Source organism: Corylus avellana, chromosome ca10, assembly GCF_901000735.1.
Source record: "Corylus avellana chromosome ca10, CavTom2PMs-1.0".
Lineage (NCBI taxonomy): Eukaryota > Viridiplantae > Streptophyta > Magnoliopsida > Fagales > Betulaceae > Corylus > Corylus avellana.
Window position 1 is genome coordinate 3,130,731 of NC_081550.1, and position 12,868 is coordinate 3,143,598.

At 36.3% G+C, this 12,868-nt stretch overlaps 1 protein-coding gene across 1 annotated transcript; it reads left to right on the forward strand.

Annotated features, from left to right (window-relative positions):
• Positions 1 to 8,204: 8,204 nt before the first annotated feature.
• Positions 8,205 to 9,917, forward strand: LOC132164303 (cytochrome P450 CYP94D108-like). The gene has a single exon (XM_059574791.1). The coding sequence runs from the start codon at positions 8,254 to 8,256 to the stop codon at positions 9,856 to 9,858; it is 1,605 nt and encodes a 534-aa protein (XP_059430774.1). The 5' UTR covers positions 8,205 to 8,253; the 3' UTR covers positions 9,859 to 9,917.
• The last annotated feature ends 2,951 nt before the right edge of the window (positions 9,918 to 12,868 follow it).

Consider the following 12,868-nt stretch of genomic DNA (forward strand, 5'->3'; position numbering starts at 1 on the left):
GAGTTAAGCCTCCACACCGATCTGCTTCATCCTCAACCCGACGGCCAGGACAACAAATCTATCTTCAACCTGAAGGCCAGGACAAAAAAAAAAAAAAAAAAAAAACCTGGCTTGGCGTGAACCTTCATATGGCGGTATCAGAGCGGTACGTACAAAAAAACACGCATTGGCAGAAGAAAATGATCAAATCTAAAGTTGAAGAGACTAGATCATGAACTAAATCCAAAAACGAAGACTGGTAGAGCCTATAAAGAAGACATTGAGCACTGCTACCATAAAAAGAAACTATTATTATTCGAACAAAGCGTCATATATTATTTTTTCATTGAAGATAAATGTTATATACCATGTTTTGTTTTATTTTTCTAATGTACTATCAATCGGTCTTTTATTGATTTTTTTTTAGAAAAAGAAAAGTCCAGGATGAGATTGAAAGTGTCACATTAATGAAGTGAATAAAAAAATGTAGCGTATAAGAATAATTGTTACCCCATCATTGTATCACCCAGGCCTACTTTGTAATAAATCAAGAAAAAATGCAAATTATATTTTTGTTATCACCCCAAAAGAATTAGCCAATTTGAAGTTTTTCTAGAATTTTTTATAAAGCATAATTTCACATAATAACTAGACAATGTAGAATTTAACACTCATAGCTATTTTTTATAATGGCAAGAGAACACTAAAGCCTCGTTTGGTTTGCGAAATGAGTATTCCGTTAGGAACACGAATAGCTATTATTAGAAATAGACAAATGTGTAATAAAATAGTTATTCATATTTCTTACTTTGGTTACAACATATGTATTCTAATCGGAGTTGAACCAAAATTATCAAAAACTCTACTTTTCTTTCTTTCTTTTTTTCTTTTTTTTTTAAAAAAACCTCAAATTTTAAAAGAACCCTTGATTTGCAGGGGTAGCCGCCCAACGCTTTAGGACCTAAGATGGTCACACTACCACGGTAGATTTTCGGGGTGGCCTTGGCCACCTCCAATGGCAACGGCCACCCCAAATCTATATGAGAAATATATAGTACTTTGAAAGGTAGATGAAAAGGAGAGATTTGAATGTAGATGTGACTCAGGCAGGGAGAGAAGTGCCGCTGAAAGCGATTATTCAGGCAATACCAACATACACCATGAGCGTTTTTCAGCTTCCAAAGACGTTGTGCCGGAGAATATATTCTTTGATGCTGAGGTTTTAGTGGGGGCACAAGGAGAACCAATCCCGAATGGCTTGGATGAGCTGGGAGAAGATGGGAGGGCAAAATCACAGGGAGAGCCGGGGTACCGTGATCTGGAGTGCTTCACTCAGGCGCTGCTGGCAAAGCAGGGGGAGAGAATTTTAAAAAATCCAGACTCCCTGGTGGCATGAATCTTGAAGGAGAAATATTTTCCAAGCAATAACTTTGTTGATTCTAGACTAGGCTCCAAGCCTTCATTTTCCTGGAGAAGCCTCTGGGATGCGAAACACCTTTTATCCAAAGGGTTGATATGGCGTGTGGGAGATGGGAGAACGATAAAAATTTGGCATGATCAATGGATTCCATCTATCCAAACTTTCACTGTCCAGACGCCTTTTCGTATTTTGTCCTCAGAAGCACGAGTATGTGGCCTTTTCGATGTGGATAGTAACTAGTGGAATATCCCGCTGATACAGCAATTGTTCATGGAGGAGGAAGCACAGAGGATTGGGAGTATTGTAATTTGCCCAAGGCGCCAACCTGATCGACTTGTATGGGCCGCGACAAAGAATGGGGAATTTACAATGAAAAGTGCGTACCATCTAGCACTAACTCTGAAGGAGCAAGAGAAGGCTTCATGCTCGTATGTTGATCCAAGGACTGAGATGTGGAAGAAAATTTGGAAGATGACCTTCCTTGGAGTGGTGCAAATGTTCTTATGGAGGGTGTGCAACAACTCACTGCCCACCAATGAGAACTTATGTCACCGAAAGATTCTGCCAGATTCGACTTGCCCAATCTGTAGAATGGAGGAGGAAACGATGGGGCACGTACTCTGGAGTTGTCCTTCGACACAAGATGTATGGGCTAATTGCCCAATAAAGATTCAGAAAAGCTCTAGCTATGTTGACACTTTTGTGGACATAATAGAGCAAATGCTGAATTTACTGGGTAATGAAGAATTTAATTTGTTTGCAGTGGTATCAAGGCAGATATGGCTTCGAAGGAATAAGGTTGTTTTTGGGGGAGTTCTCTTCCCCAAAACAGATCCTCAGACTTGCAATGGAACAACTGGAGTCCTATAAGAGCACTAGCAGCAGACTCTCTATATCCCATTCTCTTATCTATATTTAGGAAAAATCTAAAAAAAAACCACAAAAAACACCCACATCAGAAACCCTAAATATAACCAATACAAAAGGGAATCTACAATGTTTAGGGCTGGGCAAAAACCCGTCAAACCCAAAGACCCGACCTGCCCCGCCCCGTGCGGGTTCAGTGTGTATTTTCGCGGGTTTGGGTTGAAAATATCCAACCCGTGCGGGGCGGGTTTCGGGTTTACTAAATTTTTTTTATGCGGGTACCCGCCCTGACCAGCTCCAAAAACACCAAAAAACAAATTTTGAAAACCCTAGACACTTAAGAGACCTCAGACTCGTAACCCATTTAGGATTCAGCCTCTCTTTCTCCCTTTCGGCGTTCACAGTTCACCCAAACCCAGCCCTCAACCTCAAGTCCTCAACACAGCCATCTCACTCCCCAGTCCTCGCCAGCCGTCGACCGCATGGTCTGCAGACTCCACACCCGGCACCTCTCGATCTGCCATCGGATCGGACCCATCTCACTGAGTCACTCTCGAGTCTCACCTCTCGATCTCAGATCAGAAGGGTACTCTCTCTCTCTCTTTCTCTTTTCTGTTTGGTTCTTATCATTTTTATTTCAAGTTCTCACAGTTAAATGCATTACCCTTTTGTAGATTAAACCATTTAATCATTGTTTGGTTTAAGCGATGACATTGTATGTGCATCATGGAAACATAAAATGGTCTGATTATATTGATAAGCAATTTTATTTATTTGTTCTACATCTCAACATAAAATGGCAAGAAACACTAGAGCAAAAACTTGGCCTGAAATTGCATTATGTTGAAACTATTTGTTTGGTTAACGTGATCCTGATGATTGGATTGGATGTCTTTAAATAGAGATTATCTACCCGGGGGTTTTCAGTCTTTTTATCCAACGCTCTTAAGTAGCAGATCACATTGTTTGGTGTATGCGAATTGTGTTAAATAATAATCTTATGCACAGGCTTTGACCAAGTTACACCTGGCTATTCTTGAGATAAAATTTTGACTTGAGACCTTTCAATCGAAGGAGTTCTGTTTTGTCTTGGGATGCCTTCTTCAAGTGTAGCTTTTTCTTCTTCTTTTTTTCACATGCACCCCCATCAAAAAGTAGTGCACTTGTAACTGAGCCTTGGAATCCCCAAGGCCCCCAATCTCACCTAATAATTGCTTACTGTAATAAATTAATCACAATGGTATGAAAGGCCAAAGTCCCACTCCCTGTTATCTTCAAGAATTTTTGTTTTACTTAAGAAACCATATCAGCTCCAAAGTTCCAAACTGGAGAAAAACCAACCAAATTGCTTTGTGTTTATGTATTGTACACTAGGACATATTAGGTACACGACAGGACAAATGCTGTCCCTAGCTATCCCTTTGGGACATCACACATTATCACAAGAAGTAGACCTAATATTTTAAAATTCCAAATGCATCATTCATCACACATTACAATTATTATTAAAAAATAAATAAAAAATAAAAAATAAAAAGAGAAAGATTACTTTTCACTAATTTATAATAAGCAATTTTTGATAAGCATACATTAATGTTTTGATAAGCATACTTTTCACTAAACATACATTAAATTCTTGCCATTTTATTTTGATAAGCCATTTTTGTTAAGGATTCTTGTTAGTTGTTAATAATTTATGGTCTGATTATGTTGGGTCTGATTATGCAATATTGATTTGTTTTTTTTTTTTTTTCCACTTATTGTAGACTCATGGATGGTCATTCAAGTAGTGTTGTTGGTTCTAGTTCTGTGTCATCAATTCCTAACCCTAGTTCAGCCCTCCCACCAAAACCTATAAAATCTGAGCAAACATCAGTGGTGTGGGAACATTTTACCAAGTTAGAGGGAGGTGATCCTAAGGATCCTAAATCACAATGCAAGTATTGTAACAAATTGTTTAGTTGTCACACTAGAAAGCATGGTACAAATGCCATGCTTGGGCATTTGAGGAATACTTGCAAATATCCCAGTAGGTTTGATAAAGATGATAAGTCGCAATCAAAGTTAAGTTTTGAGGGTAAAAGAGAAGGCCAAATGGCACTGGGAGAAGGATCTGTTGGTAATTTGGTGATTACTAAATACAATGCTTCGAAAATAAGGGAAGCAATTGCTAAGATGATAATTAAGGATGAGTTGCCATTTAGGTTTGTGGAAGGTGAAGGGTTTTGGGATTTCATGAATATAGTTGAGCCTAGGTTTTCAATTCATTCTCGTTACACTGTGATGAAGGATTGTGTTAAGCTCTTCTTGTCTGAGAAGGAAAAGTTGAGGGCAATGTTTATGACAACTGGGGTTCGGGTTTGTCTTACCACTGATACGTGGACTTCGATTCAAAACCTTAATTACATGGTAGTCACCTCTCATTTTGTTGATAGTGATTGGAACTTACACAAAATAATTTTAAACTTTTGTTTAATTCCTAATCACAAAGCTAATACCATTGGGGATAAGATTTTGTCGTGTATGCATGAGTGGGGTAGTCGTAACATTTCACTATCACAGTTGACAATGCTTCTACCAATGATGGTGCTTTGGAGTTTGTGAAGAAGAGAACTAGTAATAAGGAGGGCGCCATATTAGAGAGTCAGTTTATGCATATCAGGTGTTGTGCACATATACTAAATCTTATTGTGATTGATGGTTTTAAAGAGGTTGATGAGTCCGTTGTAAGGGTTAGAAGTGCGGTGAAGTATATGAAGTCTTCACCTGCAAGATTTGACAAGTTTAAGGCTTGTATTGAAAGAGAACAACTTGATTTCAAGGGTTTGTTGTGTCTTGATGTTCCCACTAGATGGAACTCTACATATTTGATGTTAGAAGGTGCTGAAAAATGTCGAGCTGCTTTCCAACTTATGGAAGAGCTTGATAAGACCTTTAAGCATACATTGATTGAGGAAAAGAATTAGAAAAAAAGGTTTGGGACCTCCTACTTGTGCTGATTGGAGTCGTATTAAGATTTTTCTCAAGTTTCTCAAACTTTTTTATGATGCAACAATTCGAATTTCGGGGTCTTTGTATTGTACTTCTAATATGTACTTTCAAGAAATTTATGGCATTCAAATGCATTTACAAGAGTATATTGATAATGGTGATTATGTATTGAGTACTATGGCGGAGAAGATGATGACGAAGTACAATAAATATTGAGGGGATCTTGAGAACAATGATAGGGTTAGCTTGATGATGTTTATTGTGGTTATACTTGATCCATGAACCAAATTGGTGTCTTTAGAATATTGGTTCAAAGATGTTCTTGGTGTTGATAGATGTAATGAAATGAAGAAAAAATTGAAGTCAATCCTTAACAAATTATATGATCACTACAACTCCGAAGAGAGTTTATCTCAAGTTCTACATAGTAGTGGATTGCCTCAAGGTTCTTCAATGAAAATAGAAGAAAGTGAGAATGCTAACCTCTACTTCATGAATAGGTTTTATAAATACCTAACTTCTAAAAGTGATATTGAAAACAAATCGGAGATAGATCGATATTTGATGGAGGATGTTGAAAAAGCGAATGCGAATTTTGATATTTTAAATTGGTGGAAGGTGAACTCAACCAAATTCCCAATAGTTGCCAAAATAGCCCGAAATGTGTTGGCTATTCCCATTACAACAGTTGCTTCAGAGTCGGCTTTTAGTACCGGAGGACGTGTGTTGGATCATTTTTGAAATTCATTGGCCCCAAGTACGGTTGAAGCATTGATATGTGCACAAAATTGGTTAAGATCAAAGCCCATAAGTTCTGACTTAGATATGGTTGATGATGCTGAAAGTTATAAGCTCGATTCAGGTCAATTTTTTCATCATTTATTCATTTTAGTTTGCTTAATATATTTTTCCATTTACAAATTTCATTTATCGGTTTCAATTGATATTGTAATGGTTTTTTTTTTTTTTTTTTCATTCTTTGTATAAGTTACTTTGAAGAACATCAGTATCTTACTTGAGGATGATTAGTGACTTGAAGTTGAAGATGCATTCTGGACTTGAAGTTGAAGTTATATTCTGGATGATTAGTCATTTTACTTTAAGTTGCATTTTGTTTGGTTTTGTTGCTTTTAGTTTGAAGTAATGAATTCTTGTTGTTGCTTTGATGTAACTATAAACTATGGGTGTTAAGTAATTTTTCGGTTTGTTTTTTTCCTCATCTTTTTGAAGTTACTTGAGGATGATTAGTGACTTGAAGTTGAAGTTGCATTCTAGATGATTAGTCATTTTACTTTAAGTTGCATTTTGTTGGGTTTTATTGCTTTTAATTTGAAGTAATGAATTTTTGTTGTTGCTTTGATGTAACTATAAATTATGGGTGTTAAGTAACTTTTTTGGTTTGTTTTTTTCCTCATCCTTTTGAAGTTACTTGAGAATGATTAGTGACTTCACTGACTTAAAGTTGAAATTGCATTCTAGACTTAAAGTTGAAGTTGTATTCTGGATGATTAGTCATTTTACTTGAAATTGCATTTTGTTGCTTTTAGTTTGAAATAATGAATTTTTGTTGTTGCTTTAATGTAACTATAAACTATGGGTGTTAAGTAATTTTTTTGTTTGTTTTTTTCCTCATCTTTTTGATAAAAAAAGAAAGCTAACTATATTTTTATGAAAGCCAAAATATCATTTTTATGAAAGATTGAAAGCCCAAAAAAAAGCTAACAAAAAGCCAAAATATCATTTTTAGGCTTAGACCCAACAAAAAGCCCATATTCTGGTTCAAAAATAATAGAAAAGGCCCATATAGGTGTGGCCTTTTGGGCCTAGTCCAAAAAATTGAATAAAAAAAATTACAAAAATGCAATGCGAATAAGCCTGACCTGACCCGCAAACCCGCAAGACCCATAACTATTAAACCCACACCGCAAATACCTGACCCGCGCGGATCTTGGTCATTGGGCTTGGGTGGTGGGTTGAAAAAATCCAAACCTGCAAGTTGTGGGTCGGGTGGGAAAAAAAAAACCTAATCCCCGATCCGACCCGACCCGTGCCCAGCACTAACAGTGTTTCTCAATGCATTGGGAAACACTGTAGATGCCGAATGCATTATTAAATTATAAGAAACTGATTCTCTCTTCTTTCTTTTCACATGTCCTAACAATTATCTCTCATTGATTGCAATGATAAAAATAAATAGTATTTAATTCGTATAGGAAAAAAATAAGGAAATCTATGAAGTTTTTTTTTTATTGGAAACAAAAAGTAGTTTTATTTCCAAACTCGAAGGAAAATGGTTGAAAAGATAGTGTTCTATTAAGGCCACCCAATGGCTAGAACCCCAAATCCGAAATGCCAACTGACGGAGGTTTGGAAGCAACCACCTTTGGGTTTCATCAAGCTCAATTGGGATGCCTCCATTGACAAAGCAGAAAACAGAATGGGCATGGGAATTGTTGCCAGAAACCATGAGGGAGTTGCTGTGGCGGCCTGGTGTGCATCGAGGAATTACATCTCAAATCCTGCATCAGCGGAGTCTCTGGCGGCTTGGAATGTGGCGGTTCTGAACCTTAGGCTGGGGTTGAGGAAGGTGATTGCAGAAGGGGATGCTCTTGAGGTTGTAAATGCACTTACCTCTGATGGGATGTGGATGGGGAGCTACAGGGGAGTGATACAGGAGGCTAAGGAGCTCTGTGGCCCACAGACTTTCAAAGTTTGCTTTAGAATCACGTGTAGACCAGCTTTGGTTAGAGCACTTTCCTGAATGTATTCAGGAACTTATTCTTGTTGAGAAGGTTTATATCAATAATATTTGAAGCACGACTTTTTCTATAAAAAAAAAAAACTGTCTTAATATTCATTGACTATTTATCTTATTCTTATATAAAGATGTAAGATAATGTTAAATTATTAGTTTAAATTAATAATTAAACATTAAATTCTGATCCTTTTAGCCTTCCTACCCCTACTCCTCATCTCAAACACAAAAAGAAGAGACTATGTTGGAGCTCAACAGTAGTATTTCCTCCAATCCCTTGCTCTCCTTGTCCCTTTGTTTCTTCATCCCAGTACTCTTCATTATCATCTTCAGCTTCCTTTCTAATAAGTCTCAATCATCTCCCTCCAAAACCCCATGCCCACAATCATACCCCATCATCGGAAACCTGGTGGGTCTCCTCCGCAACCGCCACCGCCTCCACGACTGGGTCACCGACATGCTCTCCCAAACCCCATCATCCACTTTCCAAGTCCGCAACTTCCTCGACCTCTCCCATGGCGTCTGCACCGCCAACCCCGCCAACGTCGATCACTTCCTCCACTCCAACTTCCAAAACTACATCAAAGGCTCTCGCTTCCACGACGTCCTCTCGGAGCTCCTCGGCGACGGCATCTTCAACGTCGACGCCCCTCTCTGGACTCTCCAGCGCAAGATCGCAAGCCACGAGTTCAAAACCAACTCCCTCAAACACTTCATCTCCGACACCGTCGCTTCCGAGATCTCGACCCGCCTCATTCCTTTCCTCTCCGCCGCCAGCGACGGCGACAACAGAGTCGTCGATCTTCAAGACGTGTTGCAGAGATTTGGCTTCGACAACATATGCCACGTTGCATTTGGCGTGAACCCCGCGTGCTTGGTCTCCGACAACATGCACCAAAACACGCCGAGCTCCGACTTCGCCAAAGCTTTTGATGATGCCGTGGAGATTAGCTCATCAAGGTTTTTGTCGCCGCTTCCTCTGCTATGGAAGTTGAAAAGATTTCTCAACATTGGCTCGGAAAAAAGATACAAGGAAGCCATAGAAGTGATCAGCCGCTACGCCATGGATATCATCCGGTCCAAAGAACAAGATCAAGAAGGTGATCAAGATTTGTTGTCCAGATTCATGTTCTCGAGCTTGAGCATGGAGTTCCAAGATGAAGAACACAAGAGAAAGTTCTTGAGAGACATAGTCATAAGCTTCATACTTGCTGGGAGAGACACAACGTCAACGGCCTTGACATGGTTCTTCTGGTTGATATCCGGGCACCCTCGGTGCGCGAGTTTGATACACGCGGAGTTATCGGCCGTGGCGTTGGCGCCGGCGAAAGAGCCTCGAATTTTCAGCTACGACGAGCTGAAGAAGCTCCATTACCTACATGCAGCTCTATCGGAGACCATGAGGTTGTTCCCACCCTTACCGATCAATTCCAGATTGACGGTGGATGATGATGTTTTACCAGATGGGACTCGCGTGGGGAAGGGGTGGTTTGCCGATTACTCGGCTTATGCGATGGGGAGGATGGAGAGGGTGTGGGGAGAGGATTGTAGGGAGTTTAGGCCGGAGAGGTGGTTGGACGATGATGGGGCTTTTCAGCCGTCGGATCAGAATCGGTTCCCGGTGTTTCATTGTGGGCCCAGGATTTGTTTGGGGAAGGAGATGGCTTATTTGCAGATGAAGTCGGTGGCGGCGGCTGTGATGAATGAGTTTGATGTCGTGGCCGTTGATGGCGGTGCAACTGCAGAGAAGATGATGAACCCGCCTTACACACTAGCGCTACTACTTAAGATGAGGGGCGGATTGCCTGTTAAACTAATAAGGAGGAGACAGCTACACATGTGCTAGGTAGGGTGCCACGTGGTAGATTATGATTTCCTTTTCTGAGGGCAATGTGTGAATTTTAGTGTGAGACCTTGTGTTTTGCTAAAATTGTTAATTTGCGTATAAAACTATAATTTTTACTTTATTATTTTTTAATTTGCGTATAAAACTATAATTTTATAACATAATAAGTCAACTTTTTACGACAAAAACCATTTTCGAGTTTCGACCGATAATTTATCCTAAGATGGTACATCTATGGGAGCTAGAAAGTTGAAGGAATAGGAGATGTTCCGCCGGGCTTGAGATAGGTGAAGCAACTGATCGTTTCCAGCTGAAGAAGTGCTAGAAAGTAAAATAAATCTAAAATTTTTATAAATTGATGTGACAAGAATTTTTAAATTAAAAAAATATAATTATCTCCCATATTTGTTACTTACGGTCTGCTACGTTAATTTAATTTTTTTTTTAAATTTATTTATTTGACTCTTTAGCACTTCTGTTTAAACACATTTTTAACCGACAGTTTGCTGCCGCTAATTCACATCAGATTCTGCTTTTGCTTGACTCAGTGGTCACAGATTATAATTATCACTATTTTCGCCACAGAAAAGGACTCCTGATTATGGTTTTCTTTCTCTTTCTTAGGAGAGAGAGAGAGAGACAATTCTTTACCCAAACAAGTTGCATTGAAAGAAAAGTTAATCTCATTCATATATATATATATATATATATATAAAAGCCGAGTTTTGGCTTAAAGAGTGCGTAGAATTGTGACACGTGTTTTGAATCCATATTTTTTTTGTTAGTGAACTAGTCTTATTAGAGAGTGCCTAGAATTGCAACACATGACGTTTTAAAGAGTTTAGTAAACGTTTAGATGTTAGCCTTTTAGTTTTAGTGAGACAATTAAAATATAGGAATTTTATTTGTAATGCATTGAATTGTTTTAATGAAAAAAACAAAAGGTTTTTAAATTCTCTCTTTCTCTCCCTTTATTTAATTTTTTTTTTTTTATCTTCTCTTGCTTTCTGTTTATATCTCAATGAAAGACCATTAAAACGTATGAGTTTTATTTGTAATATATTTAATTGTTTTAATAAAGAAAACAAAAGGTTCTCAAAGTCTCTCTTTCTCTCTTTATTTTTCTTTTTTATCTTCTCTTGCTTTCTTTTTATATCTTAATGTGAGACAATTAAAACTTAGGAATTTTATTTGGAATGCATTTAATTGATTTCTTAATGAAGAAAACAAAAGGTTCTCAAATTCTCTATTTCTCTCTCCGTTTCTTTTTCCTTTCTCTTATCTTGCTTTCTTTTTAAATCTCAATGTTCTTTTGTCAATTTCACACTCTATTCAGGATAAAAGACGAGAAATAGTTTCCAATCGTTGTTTCTTAATGAAAAATTATGGTACAATTCTTTTATTTATTTATTTTTTATTTGCTAAAAAAGTTCTTTTGAATTTCCCAATTGTTATTTCTCAATGAAAAATTATACTACAGTTCTTTTCTTTTCTTTCTTTTCTTTTTTTTGCTAGAATAGTTATTTTCAATAATATTAGTATTTTCATTTTTTTCCTTTTTTATCTTTATTTCTGGTACTCATGTTCTTCCATTTTTGTTTTTTTGTTTCCCTTTTTTTATAATTTATATATTATTTTTTATTCAAATGATTTACTTTTCTTTTCTAAAATTTACATTGAATTCAGGATTCAGGATATAATAGTGATAGAGTTTCGTATCGTTATTTTTTGTTGATAATTTTTTAGTTTGTGTTGTTGTTCATTGAGTAATTTGTTTATCTGTTTACATGCTTAATTAATAGACGACATTGGTTTTCAAGGTTTTAATTGGAATCGGGAAACGTATATAGTAGAAAAAGACAATTATTTTAATTATATTAAAATTTTATTTTTAGTTTTTTTATCTTTAGGTTATGTTCTTCCATTATTATCCCTTAAATTTTATACTAATTTATATATTATTTATTCAAATTGATTAATTTTCTTTTGTAAATTTCACATTGAATTAAGAGAAATGATAGTGAGAGAGTTTCCTATCATTATTTATGGTACGATGTATGATGTTTTTTTTTTAGATTATGTCAATGTTCATTGTGTAGATTTTTTTTTGTCTTAATTTGTTTTCCTGTATGAATTAAAATTAGTTTCTTCCATTTTTTTTCCTTAAATTTTATACTAATTTATATATTATTTATTCAAATTGAATTAAGTATTATCAATGTCCAAATCAAATAAGGAAACAAATAATACAAATCATATCATATATCATATATAATAGCCGAAGCTTTCTTTTGAAGTGCCTTCAAATCGTGACATGTGGTGTGAACCAATTTTTTTTAAATACTAAACCAATTTTTTAAGTCATTATTTTAAAAACTGAACAGTTAAAAATTAAACGGTTCATATTTTTGTTCTCTCTATCTTTCTTTTTTTCCTCTCTCTCAACGTCTCTCTCTCTCTCTTTTTTTTTTTTTTTTTTCTAAGTTATTCACTCTCATTCCACATCTCTCTCTCTCTCTCTCTCTCTCATTTTTTTCCTCTCTCTATGTCTCTCTCTTTTTTCTCTCCAAGTCTTTCAATGTCATTCAACATCTCTCTCTTAATTTCAAAACAAAACAAAAAACATCTCTCTCCCTCCACTCTCCAACATTAATATCTCTCATCTTTTTTCTCTCCATCTCTATCTTTCTCTTTCTCCATTCTCCAACATTTACAAAAACATAATCTAATGGCCTAAAAATCCAACTTGGAGGTAACTATTCTTCTTAACCCTTTTTTTTTTTTTTTTTTTTCATACCAACAATGTTTCAACATATTCTAATTTATATAAATTAAACTAAAATTAAAGGTCTTAAGTTTTAATTCATTTGAATGTTTGAGGATTTTTTTTTTTTTTTTGTAATTTACTTGGATTTTCAAGTATATATATTTTTTTTCTCTACTTTTGAAAGCAACATTATTTTGCTTTTTTTTTTTTTTTTTTAATATTCGGAATTATATAGGTTTTATT